At 35.0% G+C, this 20,226-nt stretch overlaps 1 protein-coding gene across 16 annotated transcripts in view; it reads left to right on the top strand.

Moving 5' to 3' along the window:
* LOC106135826 (dystonin) overlaps positions 1 to 20,226 on the top strand; it is a 261,721-nt gene that overhangs the window by 155,203 nt on the left and 86,292 nt on the right. For all 16 annotated transcript variants that reach the window (XR_009657367.1, XM_060951186.1, XM_060951190.1 and 13 more), the window contains 9 exons: positions 56 to 148; positions 922 to 1,096; positions 5,889 to 6,104; positions 6,738 to 6,834; positions 7,213 to 7,333; positions 8,568 to 8,800; positions 9,166 to 9,316; positions 10,217 to 10,300; positions 11,747 to 12,025. Coding sequence is in view for 15 of the 16 variants with exons in the window: in XM_060951186.1 (XP_060807169.1) it covers positions 56 to 148; positions 922 to 1,096; positions 5,889 to 6,104; positions 6,738 to 6,834; positions 7,213 to 7,333; positions 8,568 to 8,800; positions 9,166 to 9,316; positions 10,217 to 10,300; positions 11,747 to 12,025 (1,449 nt within the window). In the remaining variant the exon portion in view is untranslated. The remainder of the gene's footprint in view (positions 1 to 55; positions 149 to 921; positions 1,097 to 5,888; positions 6,105 to 6,737; positions 6,835 to 7,212; positions 7,334 to 8,567; positions 8,801 to 9,165; positions 9,317 to 10,216; positions 10,301 to 11,746; positions 12,026 to 20,226) is intronic.

Below are 20,226 nucleotides of genomic sequence, written 5' to 3'. Positions count from 1 at the left end.
TGAATGTTTGATGCTTCTATTAAAAGATTATTTTTTAAAAATCAATTTTTTACAGGTCATACAATTATGGCAGAGGAAGCAACTCAGGATGAGACAAAATATGATCTTCGCTACTATCAAGGTGGTGAAAGGCTGGGATTTCCCGCAGGTTCGTATTTTATAAGTACCTACTTACTGTCCTGAGTCAACCTCTGAGTGAGTTTACCATGGAGTCACAAGGACCTGGGTTTGATACTAGAGCCAATTAAGACAAAAAGTGATAATTCCCTGGCCGAACCGCAGCGAGGCCCGACCTTAAAATTTCACAGAAAAAACTGGCCCCCTGTATGGCCCCTAATCGGTTACGGGGGAATTTGTTTTGTATACCAGTTTCTGAGAAAATGGGACCGACCGTAAAATTTCACAGAAAAAACTGGCCCCCTGTATGGCCCCTTAACTTAAACTGGTATACAAAACAATTCCCTCGTATCCGACGAGGGAATTGTTTTGTATACCAGTTTCTGAGAAAATGGAACCAACCGTAAAATTTCACAGAAAAAACTGGCCCCCTGTATGGCCCCTTAACGGTTACGGGGGAATTGTTTTGGATACCAGTTTCTGAGAAAATGGCATGTGAACCGGAACAATAGTTTTCGTGTTTTTCGAGTACAAACATACAGATGGAAATTCGAAAAAAATACATTTTTGGCGTTTCTTTTGTCAATATCTTTCAAATACACACATCGATCAGTTACTATTTCATTTTATGTATGAAAATGGACATATATTTTATAATGTGTGTAATATAATAACATAGTATCGTTGAGTTAGTATCTCCTAACACAAGTCTCGAACTTACTTCTAGGCTAACTCAATCTTAGTCATTTGTTCCATTAGTATATACTCGTACTCGTATTTATTTTCTCACTTTCTTTTAAACAGTTCGTAGCCATGGGCGCAGAACAACGTCAGGCCATCAGACGAGCTCTGAACGAAGACGCAGAGAAACTGTTGGCTGAAGGAGACCCGGCCGACCCTCAACTGAGGAGGCTGAGGAGGGAAATCGATGACGTCAACAGGCTCTTTGATGAGTTCGAGAGGAGAGCCAGGGCGGAAGGTAGAGATTTTTTATATATAGTCTTTTAAGCTTAAGTAAGCCTGAATGCGTGGATGAGAAGGAGAGGAAGCTATACATTATGTATGTGAATCTCAATTCTATCATCAAGCCAAAAAGCTAAACGTGGCCTATCAGTCTTTTCAAGACTGGTGGCTCTGTCTATCCCGCAAGGGATATAGACGTGACTATATGTATGTATGTACATAAGTGTCATACAAGGTGGCGCCCATTGGCAGAACGGCAACTTAACCTTATTACTAGCGAACGAGGTTTATTTTTGATGGAATTCACTTTCATTCATTCATTTTATTGCGTGGCTACTTCCAGCATTAAGTGAGTGGTTATCTTAGCTTTTCAATTCTGACCCACACGGCACGTTAAATAAAAACTTCATCCTTCAGTCCAAAACCGGAGGTCAGAATGATTTTATAATAAAAACAACTTGCAATTAATCAATTAACTGTTTTCGTCCAATATTTAATTAAAGCTTAAACCCGTCTTGTGTCGTTTGTACCGACCTACATAACATAGTAGCTAAGTGCAATCTTTCAATTAAATATATAGGAATGCGCATTGTGCAATCCATTCTTCAAATAGCATCATTATCTTGGTGTTTTAACCCGCTTGAGAGAAAGGACGATTCTCATAATTTATCGCTGCTTTTAGTGTCTTTTTAATGATTGCTTTGTTCAGTATCTGTTGATAATGAAAAATCTTGTGGAAACTTTTTTAAAATCAATATAACTTTGTAGTAAATTTATTTTTTCTTATTTAGTTTTCCGTTTGAAGATGGTTTTTTTTTCTGGGCAAACTAAAAAAAAAGAATTATTAGAAAGAGAACACACAAGTACCTATAGTGCCATAGAGTAAATCTGGGAACACGCCAAAGGAAGAGAAAAAGTGTGTGTGTGTTTACAAAAGTACATCAAAGCTTTTTGTTTCAAGAACATCTGTTGCACATGTTTTCATTTAAAGCTTATGTTAGTTACTAATTAGTCTGCCCATTTTACTATCTGACACATACGTATCTTAACGACTAGGCTGGTTACTCAGCACCGATTTAATGTATGACATAAGCTACTGGAATATATTATTGACTTTTTTACCGAGCAATTTGTGTTAATTCAAATTTTGTTTACGAGTATACGTCTTTATGGCATCTGCGGTAGAACCTACTCGCAACACTCCGGCCGGCGTGATTCAAAAGTTCACGCTTTTATTTTAGAACTAAACTAAATAGGGAAACCTACATGCCAAGTTTCGAATCTGTAGACCCAGCGGTTTGGGCTAGGCATTAATTTGTCAGTCAGACAGTGTGCTCTTTTATATTTATATATATATTTATATATAAATTTATATATAGAAAATTTTTATTCGATCTGTATACTATTAAATTAAAAGGTAAATAATAAAAACCGCCCACATCTCAAGAAACAATTAATCTAACCTACTGGATGTTGTATTGTCATTGCCCGATAGCCATACTTACATGATAGCGTAATTTATCGAGTGGGCGTAAGTTGCACCTTCTGAGATGTATATCGACCGAATCGTCTTGATACATTTGTGAAGAAGGATTCAAGTAACATGCCTGCAACTTTTATTTCCACCTAAAAACGAAACTTCAAAAATAGGGTTTGGAAATCGATTTTACTACGATGTTTTTGGCTTCAAACTAAAAGGAAATTTGACACATCTCTCGTGTATTTTTTTATTTGTATTTGTAAAACACCAACACCGATAAATAATTACAAATTATGATAAGTAAGATTGAAAGGTGTCATAAAAGTTAAATTTAATAAATTAAATACAATTTAACTGCAAAATCTGACTTATGCCTTATCAAGTATCAAGACGATACGCTTGTCGTATTCTGGGCAAAGCCACAGTCCTACGGGACCGTTGTCAGTCACAATTAATGCGTACTACACTGCGCTGATTGACCGTTGTGGTAGTGAAAATAGCTTCATTTAAAAAAAAAACAGTGATTTATTTTTATTTGTGTAATAAAAGTTTAAAAATCTGATTTATAAATACAAAATAAGATAGCATCTATTTATTAAATGTTGGAAGATGAAGTTTATGGCATAGTGTTGTTTTTGGGAAAAATAAATATGTGAAACGATTTTTTTTTATTAAAATAAAAATTTATAAATAACGTTTGCAGTGGAAATATACCACAAAGGAAATCTTTCTTTTTTTTTCTTACTGTCTTCATATATTTTCTTGTATTTTCTTACTCACATAAAGTTCAATATGAATTCAATGATAAAGATTGTCTGTCTATAAAAAGCGACAGTCTTGCGGTTGATATTATTATATCTGCGCGGAATGAGATCACCTTTATTGACTTGATAACGTCTCGAATGAGTGAAAATATTATAAATACTTTTTATATAACCTACTTTAAAAATTTTGATAGATCGAACATTGGACACAGACATTTTGAACTAGCTGCTTTCTTATGCAAGTAATGCAATCTTTTTTGCAGAGAAATTGTTGATTTTTATATTGGTAAAAATATTTCAAACATAATTTATGGATTTTAAAAATTAGTATTTGTTTATTAGGTACAATAGTTTCCGTTGCTTAATACTAAAGACAGGACAACAAAAATCAGGGGGTCCAATAAATATAAGGCATTGTATAGAGTATAGACAGACAATGATGTCATAGATATTTTTCACCAGATTCAATCAATTTGGATTGAATAATTTTATTACATGAAAACATATGAATATCATTACAAGTAATAGTAGATAGGCGTTTGCGTGAAGTTATTTCTATTGGATTAAATACATAGATTGTTTTGGACACAGCCAAAATAAAGCTGCTCATTGTTCAGTCAGTTGTGTTAGTTAATCCACGTAAGAGTAATGCTTATTACTTATTATTTTGTTCAACAACTAACTAATATGTAATGAAACTTTGATAGCAGAAATAAGAAAATAATACACACCAAGGTTTCTTTATTTACGTCATATGTCTATGATACATTTAAATAAATGTAAACCATGTAACACTGAAAGTAATTTTATATATATATTCAAACTGTTTTAGTTTTTTTATCTGTGCGATAAAAAAGTGCAAACATGAAGAAAATCAAAAGGATATTCTCGAAAGGACGAAAAGAAGAAGGTATTTGCAATTAATTTTTTTTTGTTTCTATTTCTTTTTCTTTGTGACGAACGAATATGTCTTATTGAAGTTTACCTTACGACTACGCTGTTTGGTGTTTCTGTCCTGTGGACATACCAGGAAGAAAATTGTTATTTACTTATTTACTTCTGAAAGTCTAGTCTAAATAGATATATAGAATAATTACCTGCACCAATTCTTAGGCATGTATGTCTCAAACAATAGAAAAAGTCCTACTTAATATGCCTAATATAATAAATGCGATAATTTGTAAGAATGTGTGTTATTCTTTCACGGAAAATAAACTGGACGTAGATGTTTTGATGAAATTTGGTACATGGGTAAAATAAAGTCTTTAATAATATAGTAATTATTTTTAACCTGAAATTACCACTTGAGCGAAGCTCCGGGGCGCAGCTAGTAAAAGTTAAAAATTTTTTTTTGATACGAGTGTACATAAATTTAAATTTCGATCTTATAATTTATTGAAATATACTATTTTGACAACCAGGCTACTTAACATTTAAAAACTTAATAAATTACAAATTTATACAAAGTACAAATTGTATTTAAATTCAAACAAATGAGCATCTATAATAGTGCTCCGAGATAATGCTATAATACCATAAAGGACAGATTTATTTTTTAATGTAAGGTCACGATGAAATATTTCAGTTATTTATCAAAAGCAAATAAAATATTCTATGCTATTTTATTATCCACACTAATAATAATAAGAAAAGATTTGTATTTTCATATTTTTGTATCTAGCCGATTTCATGATGTCATTCAATTTTGTAACGACACTTCATTCGATTGACCTTGCGTGTTAGATTGACTCTGCAATTTTTTGTAATGTACGACATGAGTGGGCCATGCCGTTGTGTTATCAATAGGTCGATCTAGTTAGGACATCATCATCATTTGAGTATATTCCTTAGATTGTCAGTGGTGTTGTTTTATTTGTGCCGTGTGTACCCAGCACCAATAAAAAATCAAAACCACTCTGTCTCATTCCCATGGATGTCGTAAAAGGCGACTAATGGATAGGCTTATAAACTTGGGATTCTTCTTTTAGGCGATGGGCTAGCAATCTGTCACTATTTGAATCTCAATTCTATCAAGAAGCCAAACAGCTGCACGTCTTTTTAAAACAGTTGGCTCTGTCTACCCCGCAAGTATTATTATTCAAGTATTATTCAAGTATGTTTTTCTTATTTTAACTGAGCGACTGCGGTCTGACCACCGCACGCCTAAAGCTAGACCAGAGGAAAACATAGAAACGGTTAATTTAGTTATATTTTAGCTTTGTTTAGCTTAGGTATATATTTTTTAGTTAACTCCAGTGGTTAACTCACGGTTAGGTTTTGTTTGTAATATCTTAAACATGGTTGTACCTAAAATAAATAAATAGGTAACTTGCAATGGCGAACTTTAATTCTGCTTCGGCGAAAACGTTTCCTATTGGGCTTCTGTAGTTAATATTGCAATTTTTCTTAATGTCACGTCAATATTGACGAACCATTTGTATCAATGTTTCCATAAAAACAACTTTCTCTTTAAACCTATTTAACAATGCGGTCTCCATCAATTGGTACCGTGTATGTTTATTTATTAATTCATAATTTATTCATTTTTACAATCTCTTTCACAGAGGAATCGAAGAATGCTGCTCGCATTTTCACGGAACAGTCATCGAACCTTCTCGAACGCCTGGACGTTCTCGAGCGACAGCTGCATGAGAGGATCGCCAGTCATATCCCTCGAGACCTGGACTCTTTGGAACACCTGGTGCTCCAGCACAAGGACTGGGAGGGCAGTCTGCTGGCGCTGTCTGGAGACGTGGAGGAAGTACAAGCTACTTTCAGAGGTATGTAGATTTTTCTAGAGCTGTTGATGGCATCTTTACATTGATAACATGCTTTTCTTGGTGTATTTGACAACTAGCGACCCGCCCCGGCTTCGCACGGGTGCAAAATTATAAATGTTATTATTCATAAAAACCTTCCTCTTGAATCACTCTACCTGTTACAAAAAACCGCATCAAAATCCGTTGCGTAATTTTAAAGATTTAAGCATACAGACAAACGGACTAAAATAGCGACTTTGTTTTATACTATGATAAGAAAAGCGGCAGGAATTGGGAGCTTAATGATGCAAAAGGAGACTTTGATCCAGGATAATTTTAGGTTACTTCTTAGTAAAATTTTGACCAATTACGTGAGAGGTACACATGCCACATTTCAGAAGACAGTCTTTCAAGAAGATCCTTCCAAAAAAAGAGGTACTAAGGCTGATGACGGTGTCGAAGGAAATCCTTAAAGTTTACTTACTTTAACTAAGTTCATCAAAGAAGATGTTTAATGTGAGAATAATCTATTTACCTGCGTTCCCATTACTTGCTCTTGATTATAAGGTATAACTTATTTGTTACAGTCTGTAATATAACTGTAGAGTATTTGTCAAATAAATATTTTATTCTATTGCTCCATTTCTTCCTCAGGTATCGCCCTGAAGACCCCAGCCATGAAGAAGAATCTCGACAAAGTCATGGGCAAGTGGAACGACATGCAATCCAAGAGTCAGCTCTTTGTTGAACGGTGAGTCACCGTTTTTTTTGTACTTTTTCATTTCATCAAGGTATCATGCTTTCCTCTCGGATTTCATAATTACACTGAAGTTCTCATACACTTGTGATTTTAGCATTAAACATGAGCTTTTTTGTTATATTTTATTAGGCACAAAGAGAAATTAAAAGGCTTTTAAGTTTTCTTGGACGGGTCACGTTGTTTGTACAAAGACTATTAGACGTTTGCTCTAGTATTGAATCAATCACGCGGGAACTTTTTAAAATTTTATCGTAATCGGTTCAGTAGTTTTTGCGTCAACGAGTAACAAACATACCATACTGACATCCTGACATACAAACTTTCGCATTTATAATATTAGTAGGATAAATGTGTTAAACATAATTTCAGGTTGAAATTCGTGGAGATCGTTGTGAACAGCATGGAGGAGAACCATCAGACCATCTCGGAGTTTGAGATCAAGCTGGCGCAGTTCAATGACCTGCCCAACGACGTCGAACTGCTCAAAGACGTAAGTTTGTTTGTATGTTATATCTTTTATGCACTAAAATTTGTACAGTTACAAAAATAGTACATCAAATAAGGGAAATAAATAAATAGTTATGAAATAAATAATTCATTTGCAATGGCGGACTTATCCCATGAAGGGATCTCTTCCAGGCAAACAATAAAGGAACTAAATAATTAAGTAAAAAATCAGCAAGTCGCTGTGTTATTAGCAATCATAATTCTCTTGAAGATCCAGAGGTTAACAGCTTTAGCTCTGAATATTAAGGTTCAGAATTCAATTCCCGCAAAAAACTTCTGTTCCGTATAAGAGCTAAATATTCCTACTGTCATAATATAAATATTTCTCAAATGTTTTTGCCAAATGTCAATTAGAAACATGGAAATACCCGTGTGGTTCCCGGCACCAATACAAAAAAGAATAGGACCACTCCATCTCTTTCCCATGGATGTCGTAAAAGGCGACTAAGGGATAGGCTTACAAACTTGAGATTCTTTTTTTAGGCGATAGGCTAGCAACTTGTCACTATTCGAATCTCAATTCTATCTTAAAGCCAAATAGCTGAACGTGGCCTATCAGTCCGCTCAGGACTGTTGGCTCTGTCTACCCCGCAAGGGATATAGACGTGATTATATGTATGTATGTATGTATGAAATACCCTAGTGCAGTGTGGTTCCCGGCACCAATACAAAAAAGAATAGGACCACTTCATCTCTTTACCATGAATGTCATAAAAGACGACTAAGGGATAGGCTTGATAGGCCCTGGATCGGGTTAAGTCGGGCTTTTACAGGAAACTATTCTCGTCTGACCTCCGCAATCATTGCAAGTTATCCAAACCCATATCGGTTCATTGTTGGATCTTGTACTTACTATATTATACCTCACTAGGTTTTTTTTTATTAAACTAATTATATTAACAATTTATTTAATATGGTGGTAATATATTAAGGTGCCGTGTGGTTCCCGGCACCAATACAAAAAAGAATAGGACCACTCATCTCTTTCCCATGGATGTCGTAAAAGCCGACTAAGGGGTAGGCTTATAAACTTGGGATTCTTCTTTTAGGCGATGGACTAGCAACCTGACACTATTTGAATCTCAATCCTATCTTAAAGCCAAATAGCTGAACGTGGCCTATCAGTCTTTACAAGACTGTAGGCTCTGTCTACCCCGCAAGGGATATAGACGTGATTATATGTATGTATTTATTTAATTTGAAATCCCTTCCAATAGATACACGAAGACCTACTCCGCATGCAAGTGGCTGTCAGCAAGCAGCAAATTCAAATTGACCAAATGAACGACGACGCCGAGAACTGCCGCCGATTGGTCACCACTTCGCGCGCGGCGCTTCCCCATTCGTCGTTGCCGAGGGCCGGGAAGCATATAGACCTTGAGCGATTGGACAAGGAGGTCTCGCAATTGAATAGTAGATGGAACAATGTGTGCAGCCAGTTGGCTGAGAGGTAAGTGTTCTATTTTTGATTTTCACTGAAAGAGATAAGATTTTTTTTAAGTTCTGTCAATGATACTGGCCAGCTGGTTGGAAAGAATTTAATTCTGGAAATGAACATACTATTCTTAAGTTGAACTTCTTATTTTGTAATAATGAAAAACTTAGGTATCTTCATGATAATTACTTTCGCTTATCTTTTGAAAATGCATAATCTAACAGTAACTAAATGACCAAGAAAAGAGTTAAACGAATTTAAGGCTTTTTGATTTGGTTAAAATTATTCAAGTAAGTTTAAGCGTAAAGACTACAAGGAGCATTAAATACCTATCGCTTAAAAATGTCAAATAGTAGCTTACTATTAAACATATTTCTCAGACTCCGAAGCTGCGAGGCGGCCTACCAACTCCTGCGCAACTACAACGCAGGCCTAGAGAAGGAAGCCGAATGGATCGATGACACTTTCGGTAAACTACAGAGCCAGCCGCCAATTGAAATCCGGCCGAAGGAACAATTCGAGCCGACCCGGGTGAGAAAACTACCATATTGGGTTAATAGTTGACAAAAAGCAACTAATTATATTAGATGTTATGTTTTCTAGCAATGTGTTGTCCTGTTCAGTGTTGAATTTCTGCCATTTATAGTAGATTTTTGATACGAAATGTCCTATACCTATTCGTGGTGTAAACATAACTTTGTTTGTGTTTTGAGGTTATTATGATGTCTGTATTTGACTACTCGCGTAGGTTCTTGTTCGAGTACATGGTAAACATTGCATGTTTTAATTTGGTGAAAAATATCGATCATAAATAAATTAACTGGTTCCAGAATGTGGAATTAACAGTTTAAAAAAAATATATAAAGTATTGCATGTTCTAAAAAAGAATTTAAATAATTTTGGTAACTATATACATACAAAAGTGATTAAGGTATAAATTATATTTTTTGCATGTAGACTAGGTACTTTTTTAAAAAGCACCCACCTCTAACAAATTTAAATTTGGAGGTTAAGTTCTGCTATAACAAATAATATCTATCAATTTGCATGGTTTAAGACAGGTGAATATTGGAAAGCGTGAATAAATTTTGCATGCAAGTAATTACACAAAAATATTTAATTTTTACATCGTTTTGGTTCCTAATATATACCTACATATTTGGGACATTTATCTATTACACAAGTCCAATTTATAAAAGGGATTAATATTGAGAAAATTACATGAAATCATTCATTGGTGGACTTAGTCTATAATTTTGAAGTTTTGGTAACAATTTAAAAACTGAAAATTAATTCAGATTTCTGTGTAAAAAACGAATATCGCAAGTAATTTTCTCACCAATCCTTTTCTAATTTTATTGTCTAACTGTCACAAATGTTATTGCACGAACTAATTCTAATAATTTCGGGTGTCTTGTGGCCATTTTACAGAACCTACTTACAAGCGTCGTGGAGAGGACGCCAAAGATTGAGAAAGTTAACGTGGACGGGGGAAGATTCATAAGAGAGGCGAAGGTAATTATCAGTAGGCTGACGGATTTGTTAGGAACTTTGTTAGGCTGTGGCATTTTGACGAATATTCATAGTAAGGTCTTTATGAATACAAAATGTGTCGTGATAATTCTCTTTTGTTCGAGTAAGACAGATAAAATTGTAAAAACTTTTTTGAGTCGCGCTTTTTGTTTCGACTGTGTATTTTGAATTGTATTGTTTCTTTATTCGAACAACGCTTCAACAGTTTATTTTTTGTTCATTTGATATATTTGATTAGATATGTATATATATGGCACCTGTCGAATACAGAAACAATATTAAAAAAAAAAAAAAACAAAATAATATTTGACTAAATATGAAGATCTACCGAAAAATATTCACGGAATGCCTATTTTGGAGGTTGTGAAAGTAGTTTGAAAGATTTTAGGACTGTCCAGTGTTGCGTCTTCATCACTTCGAATCGCTTGGTCGTTTGTTTTGGGTCTTTCGATGTCTCTTTGTTTCGCAGAGGTTTTCATCAATCTATTTTCAAATCTTGACATTGCGCTTACGCACGCATTTTAAAAATGACGCTTCTGCATCGTACCGTTTACAGCTTTAAACATTTCCTTTTTAAGGCGGTATGTACTTTACCGATTTAGTATTCGGTATTAAAGGTATTTACTGTATTTCAAAGGAAAAAAGTAACATTTCTTTGCCAGCACAATTTAAAATTTAAAAAAAATAACCGCATCACTAACTTGACTATGAATGTGGGATGTTTGTGTGATTGAAATTAATGTTAAAAAAAGACAATTTATAACTGTTATTTGCAAACTGATTATTCATTTGATAGCTAATGTGACTAAATTTTGGGCTATACATTTGCAAATTACAAATGATAGATTTGAATTTCAAATTGATTTGAAGTCATTGTCACGAAAAGAAGTGAAGTCATTGTTAAGACGCTTTGCATGCATACATATGCGGTAGTATACTTAGTCTCGAATTTTTTGTATTGTGTGTTTAAATTTAGAATACATTTATTTATGGATGTTGAATCAATAACATATTGATTCAGAAATTATTTTCCTTTTTGCTTTGGGAGTATAATATGCACGACAAACGGGTGTTTCATTCTTTTTACACAAGCATAGAGTATTTGCACGCTTAAACAAACATTTTCTCATGGTCTCTTCAGCATGATTCTCTTGCTGGACTTAGTGTTACCAGTGAAAAAAAATATATTTTTATGCTAGAAAATGTGAAAGTAGATTTTTGACAGAAATCGTTTTGAATGTGATTTTTTTTTATACATATATTTTATTAGGTGTATGCGAGGTACTGTATGAAAGAATAACTTAAAAAATAATACGAATGCCTAACACGCAGATTGTTTCAACTTATTTTTAATCTATTCGAAATTCAAAAACAATCTGTGTAACTAACCAGTAATATCTAACCCGCTTGAATCCTAACTCGGAATAGATTCACTCCTCGAGGTGCCAGCGATATGCCGAATGGCTATGCGAAGAGGTTCACCCTTCATTGGACATGAAACACATAAAGCGGCAAGCTGAGGTCGATATGGCGGAGAAATTGAGGAATCGAGGAAGGAATATCGACCCTGAGAAGCTGGCAATAGGGTCCGAAGCTGTGGCGAAGGAGCTAGATGAACTGAATGCAAACCATCAAAGACTATTGGATATGTTATATGAAAGACTGAGAAGGATTGCCGCGGCCAATCCGGGAGACATTGTTACTTTGGTGAGTAGTTTTTGAATTTAGAAGTGTATTTCCATAGAAAGTAGAGTGGCGAGGAGTTTTATAGAAATGGACCAATCAGAATAATTCAGTACTGTGATTGGTTCACAATATTTGTTTTATTGGTTGAATATTCCGCACCACTCTGCTTGTGTGGAAACGTACTAAACTTATTGCAATGTGCTATTCATTATTTTTCTGCGTATTCTAGAATATGTTGTTATTTCCTTTAGGTCTATTTTGCAACAAGTTTTGAATAATGCGTAAACTATTTTGAATCACTTTTTTTTTCTTAACTGCCGGGCGCAAAAAAGCAGATTCAAAATTTGAAAAAATAACGTTACGTGTGCTAGCCATTAAGAACACAAGGCGCCATTTTTACCTTATTCTCATACTGATGTCATCGCGTTCCGATTAACGGCTAACGTGCCGGACCTCCGTCAAGGCCATTCAAGGTTCACGCGAAATGATTTGTGATTTTAATGAGAACCTTACGCAAGGGCTACGTGGTTAGGTGTAAGGTAGAACTAACTGTATTTGCAAACTACTTAAAAATGTAATTGTATAAAAACCACGCCAATCTATTCTATCTTACTACTTATAAAATTATAAATGCGAAAGATTACAATTATACATGCGATGGAGATTTTGCGTAAAAGTGTAACAAACACACCCAGTGTTTGTTACACTTTTACGCAAAATCTGCTGGACGGTAATACATCAAATTAAGTACACGGGTAGAATACAGAGAAACGGTACTTGTATCCCGATTCTCACTGGATCGAAACCCCGCGGCAGAGTTAATGTACAATAATTAATTAACGTCAAACTTGAAAACTTTTTCTCTGTCGTAAATAGTTTGAAACATTTAGTTTTACCTCTAGCTTTATTTTAATTATGCCCACTTCCTAAGGGGCTTATACATACAATACAGTGACCCTCTTTTGGTAATAACACAGGTGCTGCCATAAATTTGGGGCTAAAATGAGGTCAGATTTAAGTATTATTAAGTACTAGCTTTCCGCCCGCGGCTTCGCCCACGTGTAATTCGGTTATATATAGCGTTTTTTAATGATCTCGACAGTACAGACAGTTGAAGTATAGTAGTTAGGAGTTGAAAGAAAATTCTTACGAAGTTATACGTACATGTGAGGCTATTAGGTTGACCTGATAATAAAAAGTAAATCTCATTAACGTTAAGAATTTAGGTGAAAATGGATGCGGACAAATTTCGTAGCTGTTTGTATGGGTAGTGTTAACACAAAATAGGGATTTAAAGGCGTGATGTTATTAATGTTATGCATGTATGTACATAATTATGTATGTTATTATGTATGTTAAAGAGACGACTGAAAGTTGTCATACAAAGTCTTTTTTTTTAAGGATGGGAAATCATCAAATGACCCCTCCCGCTCTGGGTGGAACGGAAGGGAGTGTCAGACTTTTACTGACTAAAACCCACCTCGTTCCTTCAGTTGCCCTTTGCGTTCCGGGGCCACGGTATCTCGTTAGAACTTTCCCGCAGCCCCGGCTCAGTTTATCCCGTTTCCCCCCCTTGGGGGTTGACATTTCAAAAATCCCTTCTTAGTGCTCACTTATGTTACTAAAGGAACCTACAGTGGGTTGCCAAATTAATAGGGACAGTCACATTTTTTATCATATTTTTTCTTCAGGCGCGTTTGACTGCTATTTCAAGTGGTGTAAGTGGTCCTGGAATGTATTTTTATGTTCACAGCACCTCTACAGATCAACTTGAAAGTAAATTTCAAGTGTTATGGGATTTGTTTATTTTGTAAAAATATTTTATTATCGGGAGAGACGCGCAGTCCTTCACACGTGTAAAAGTAAAATAAGTAACTAATTATTTTAAAAAGTTATTTTGTGATTTTGTGAAATTATTATTGACTGCAAGTAAGTATTACTTTATTTTTATTAAATCTTAAGTATTTTGGGGCTGATTTTAGGACGAAATTAATTAATTTTTTATTTTTACAGCTTTCACTATGGGTCGAGGGGTAGATTTGTCTCCAAGAAAAAAATCTGAGGTTAAAACCCTTCTTTTGCACACAAGTCATTCTCAGAGGAAGATAGCAGAACTGGCTGGTGTTTCTAAGTCGGTAGTAAATAAAATAAAAATAAATCTGGATCAAGATCAGCCACTTTTGCCCAAAAGAAAAGGCAAATGCGGAAGAAAACGGATTACGACACCACGGTCCGATAGGAAAATCAGGGATATGTGTTTGCAAAACAGGAAGAAAAGTGCTGGATTGTTAACCCAGATGGTACAGGAGTCTGGAATACAAGTTTCGAAGAGAACTGTACAGCGTAGGTTGGCAGAGGAAGGCCTGACCGGACATCGCCCAGCTAAAAAACCGCGACTGACAGAGGCGATGAAGAAGAAACGACTTGCTTGGGCTCGTGAACACCGTCTGATGAGTGTTGAAGACTGGAGCAAGGTCAGTTTTAATGTCAATTGATAATTTATATTAATATTATGGTATATTATCTAAAAAGATTTTCATATAAGTTATAAATATTTTTTTTCAGGTGTGTTTCTCAGACGAATCAACATTTGAGATTCTTGCCGACAAAAGCAACTTTGTCAGGCGGCGCCCAGGCGAGAAATTTCACCCTGACTGCATTGTGGAACGCGTTAAACACCCTGTTAAAATAATGGTATGGTCTGTCATAAGTGCTAAAGGGGTTGGGCGTCTCTACATTGTCCAGGGAACCATGAGACAGGACCAATACAGGCAGGTCCTAGAAACTCGCTTGTTGCCGCAACTCCGGGAATGGTTCTCAGAGGGGGAGGAATTCATGTTCATGCATGACTCAGCACCATGCCATAAAGCAAGGAGTGTAACAAAATTTTTAGCAGACCACAATATACCAGTTTTACCTTGGCCTGGCAATTCTCCAGACATGAACCCCATCGAAAACTTATGGGAAATTACCAAGGCGGAAATTGCCAAGGAAGTGATAACCACCAAGGTAAAACTGATCGAAAAATTAATAAATGTGTGGCACCACAACCCTAAAATAAAGGAAAGTGCCAAACAGTGCATAGAAAGTATGCCGAGGCGGATCGAAGCACTCATTCAGGCTAAAGGAAATGTGACAAAATATTAGCAATATCTCATTGCCATTTTCGTAATACCTGCTAATATTTTCTAATTACCCAAAGACTGTTATTTTTTTGTTTAAACTACTTGTAAGATGTGTGTCTAATATTATTAAATATAATTATAACTCAAAACAACGTTTTTAATTAGTTATGGACCAATAAAGTGTAAAAAAACAATATTTTTCGACTGTCCCTATTAATTTGGCAACCCACTGTATGTTCAAAATCTCAGACTCCTATACCGAGCGGTTTCGGCTGTGCGTTAATAAATCAGTCACCCAATCGCACCCCCTAAATCACGATTGGAGGGTAGTTTGAAAAAACTTATAATGTCAAACATATTTACTTGCCTATGTACGTGTTCATGCCAAGTTTCAAGTTTATAAACCCAAGGAATAAGATTTTTCATAGAAACGTTTTTACCCCTTTTCCCCCCCTTGGGGGTTGAATTTCCAAAAATCCTTTCTTAGTGCTCCCCTACATATCCCAAGGAACCTACATTCCAAATTTCAGCTGTCTACGACCAGTAGTTTCGACTGTGCGTTGTCTGTCAGTCAGTCACTCAGTAACGGAAGAGTTTTATTATATATTAAGTATTAAAAAATAAAAATACTTACACAACTTATTTTGAAGTTGTGTTGTTCAAATAATGACAAATCGGTGGGTTGGAAATTTGACATGAAGTTTCCCAATGTGAACTAAGAGAGAGTTTTCCGAAATTCCCGCGGGAACGGCAATTAACGGAATTTTGGCTTACTCTATTGTCTTATAAGACATCAATATGACTTCGTGTTTTAATTTCAGTCCTTTAATTTTATAATTTCTTGAAATACAGATATCACAAAAAAGGCTAGAATTAATTGCCACGAAATTATTGTCAATGGCACAACTCTTAATTCAACGATTTATACAGCGTCGTATATTGCGCCCACGCATGCGCCAGGCGTGGGTTAGTTTAGCCTACTGTATAAGGAAGGTTTCGATTACATCACTGTAATGTAATGTTTTGTGGAGAATGAATGCAGTAGGCAGTGAGGTCGTGATTGTTTGGGTAATTACCTACTACTTGTTGCCGCGACTTCGTCCGCCATAAAATCAAAAAAGCTTCCTTCCTCCTCTGGCTTTAGTCCCGGTTGCAATCTCAACACTTTGAAGAGGAGCCCGGGGTATGCCCTTGACCATGGATCCTGGATTGGGGGAGTCAGGTTTTTACACGAAACGACTCCCGTTTGACCTCCGCAACTTTCGCAGGGGAACCTAACCATGGGCAACAGTTACCTGAATGTGCAGGTTTCCTCACGATGTTCTTCCTCACCGTAAAAGCATCGGTTAGTGTTCAAACTAATGTACATACATAACTTCGAAAATAGTCACTGGTACATGGAGGCGGTATGATTCGAACCGGTGCCTTTATGCGCAACACGCGTTTTAACCGGGTTTCGATTCGACCACCAACGCTCTGCTCATAAAACTAAAAAGCTGACCCACCGTATTGCCACCTTAGAGGGTCGAGGGGAGAATTTTTCTCATAACAATTTTTAAGATAAACCAAGCCAAACATATCTAAGAACTCCTCATTCTAATCGGAGCAATAGTTTTTGCGTTAAAAGTAACAAACGCACAATTACTTATCCTTGCCAACTTTGAGAATCATAATATTAGAAGGATAACAATGTTATGGCTAATTTTGACATATCTAATAACAATCTCTAAGTTTCTGACCACAATTCAAATCTATATAAATTACGTTACTATTTACATTGTATGAGAAAGAATGTTTACTTTACACTAATGTTGTACTATAAAATTGTTTTATACTGTAATTTATCTATTTAAAACATAAAACTAATAACAACATCAACATTTACTATAGCAAAACCTAATCATTGACTTAAAAGCGTAGATACATATTCATAAATAATAAACTTTATGTGCCGGGTTATATTAAGATCGTGATGTAAACAGTAATTCACTTAGAATCGATTGAGATAAGTGGATGACATCTGGAATCGATTATTCGATTCTTATTCGAGAGTGCTCGAAGCAATCGATTACCTAAATCAATCGAGCATGGTAAAAATGGTCAAGTGCATGAGATTGATGTAAAGCAGATATTTGCATTAAAATACCATTGTTTTATCTTATTTATTTGGTATTTGAGAAACTTTATTAAAAAATATTTTTAATGCTTTTAGAGTGTGTTCCGGTTTTGTATTTATTAAGATTTTACTTTTGTGTTAATTTACGCTTTTCTTAATTGAATGATTCGGTCAAACATAACATCGTATCATTAAACATTATTTAAATTTGAAAGAAACCATTCACTGTTTTATAAATGCTTTTTACCAAAAATTCTGCACTTAGTTAGGTAGTTACATTATTCTTCTAAAACTAAAAAAATAAAGTTTTTTTTTTTTTACAAAATTGGAGCACCAAAATCCGTCACCCATTTAATCTAAGTCTGAAGAGAACTAGTGTCATTGACACCGAAGCAAAAAGTGTATGCTCAAGAATATTTTAGTCGGTGCTTCCTCGTGCGCAACGTTCCATTATGCGCATGCGCGCTCCACAATCGCGAGAAGCCGAGAAACCACGGGTGATGAGTTGAGTGTGGATCCGATCACATAGCATCCACACTCAAGCGTCCCGTGTTTAGGATGTTAGCGCGAGTGTAGAGCGGGCTTTAGCATACATACAAACATATGATCACGTCTTTATCCCTTACGGGGTAGACAGAGCCAACAGTCTTGAAAAGACTGATAGGCCACGTTCAGCTGTTTTGCTTAATGATAGAATTGAGATTCAAATAGGGTTGCTAGCCTATCGCCTAAAAGAAGAATCCCAAGTTTATAAGCCTATCCCTTAGTCGCCTTTTACGACATCCATGGGAACGAGATGGAGTGGTCCTATTCTTTTTTTTATTGGTGCCGGGAAACACACGGTGGGCTTTAGCAGTTAAGAATTTCAGTTTTTTTTTAAACTAATTCAAAAGTAGGAGATTCTCAATCTGACTTCATGTAGTAGTTTCGTTATGTTTTAAATGACCGACACAGAGTTAACCCGAATTGCTTGCATGAAGTGAGTAATGATGATGAAGCGAAAGAAGTATGCAGGGATCGTGGCAAGTGGAAAAATGTAGAGGAGTGATTTTATGTATTTATATACAGTTTTACATATATGTGTTTTGTAAAGTTTAAAATCAAATAAAACGAGACGCTTTGGTCTATCTTTCTTAAATCTTCTGTATTTGAGGCACTTAACATATGAGAATTTACCTGAAAACAAAACAGTAAGAGGGAGAAGGAGATACGTAAATCTCTGTAGGACTCAATTAGTTTTTCATTGTTCGCATCACAAATCCACGTTTGAAACAAAAATACATCACTTAATTTTAACATTAAGTATTTCTGTTGCTCAACAAAAAATAAGTTATTTTGCTTAAAACGTGACGTGTCTCTTAAAATGATGTCACCCCGCGTCACCACCAAATTTTATAAGGATTATCAACAACATCAGACTGTTCACAATATTTATTACTTTGCCAAGTGTGCCTAAAACTTGTTCAAGGATATCTATAAAGATTCTTGTTTTAGGCAACTTTGTAAATACAACTCATAATGTGAAGATAGAATTATAAACCGTCTTTTGTTAATTTAGGTTTTAAATAACGAACACTTTGTTTCTTTTTATTTTACTTCGTTTTAATTTTATTCATGCAAACAGTAGTAGATTATTGAACGGATGGCATTGATCTGTTCTGATCTAACTGATCCCTTAAATATTAATTTATTATTATTGATATATTTATCGTTTAACTGGCCAGAAGGTATACAAACAAAATAGATATAATTTATGAATATTGGCGAGCGATTCAGTAAAGCGACTATAACCGTTTAGAAACGAAATACGGTAAGAAATGCGACGGTTAATGGAATAGAACGAGTAGCCAAGAACGATTTTGAAATTCGAATGAGTTTAATAAAAAAACATTATTTGTTAAATTTGGACCGCGAAGTCCATCTCCGTTTATAATAATTTCATAAAAAAGAAAGATGCCGGCATAAAATAGGACAAGTTTTGGCAGAGACGATTTTAAAATTCGAATAAGTTTGTTCTTTTCTGCAATCATGTTAAATAGGTTCCATTATTTCCATAACGGCAAACCAATCAAGTTAGCATTCAAAATGTCCTTACGACCACACTAGCTGGAGGAAATAGTCGGTATAAATACTAGTGATGTAATAGTGTGACATTACTCACGACACACGGCCACCGTGTCAAGGTTGGACGCGATAAACGATGTTTTAAGATTTTTGGTTTTATTGGAGTAAACTATATCAATTCGATCCCAAATGCTAGTGTTTTTATTGGTTCTGTCGGAGTAAGACTTGTGTTAAGACATTTATTCTAATTCTCTGCTCATTAAGTTCGGCTTCTTTAGTAGCACCATAAAGGTCTTCCAGGGTTAAGTTTATCGAAACATAAAGTACTGTCCACAATTGTTTGAACACTTGATAAAAATAACGTTATTATTACAAAAAGTTGTTTCGAAAATAGAACCTAAAATTTTAAATAACTTTATTTTGAAAATGGAATATTTTATTTTTCTTGAACTTCATGAACGACGACTTGTATTTGACGCTTAACTCTAACAAAGCTGTTGTCTGATAACATTTCAACCTGTTTTATTTAGGTGTATATTTACATTATAAATAGATTATATTAGGGTAGGCTGTCAGCATTCACAGAGGGCACCAGGGTGACCTAGAAATGGCAAGGGCATGTCGATACACTTATCGTTAGATAACGTAAGTTAAAACATATTTATGCATCATGACGAGGTCAAAATACGCGTATTCGCAACTTTGAGATGTTTATATTTAGAGCGTATTTTTAGTTTAGTTAAAACTTATTTTTTTACACAGTTAAATCCTTAACTAAAAATAATAATCTCCCATTATTATTTGAGAAATAGGTTGAGAAAGATTTTTGTTGAATAATTTTGTATTTAAAAGTTTAAGTTTTGATTAAAATTTATAAGCAGGATCAATGCGAAATTTTTACAGTAAGAGACTGAATA

Source organism: Amyelois transitella, chromosome 24 (assembly GCF_032362555.1).
Source record: "Amyelois transitella isolate CPQ chromosome 24, ilAmyTran1.1, whole genome shotgun sequence".
In the NCBI taxonomy this organism is placed as follows: Eukaryota; Metazoa; Arthropoda; class Insecta; order Lepidoptera; family Pyralidae; genus Amyelois; species Amyelois transitella.
Note: the sequence above shows the minus strand (reverse complement) of the source record. Positions and strands in the feature narration are given on the sequence as shown.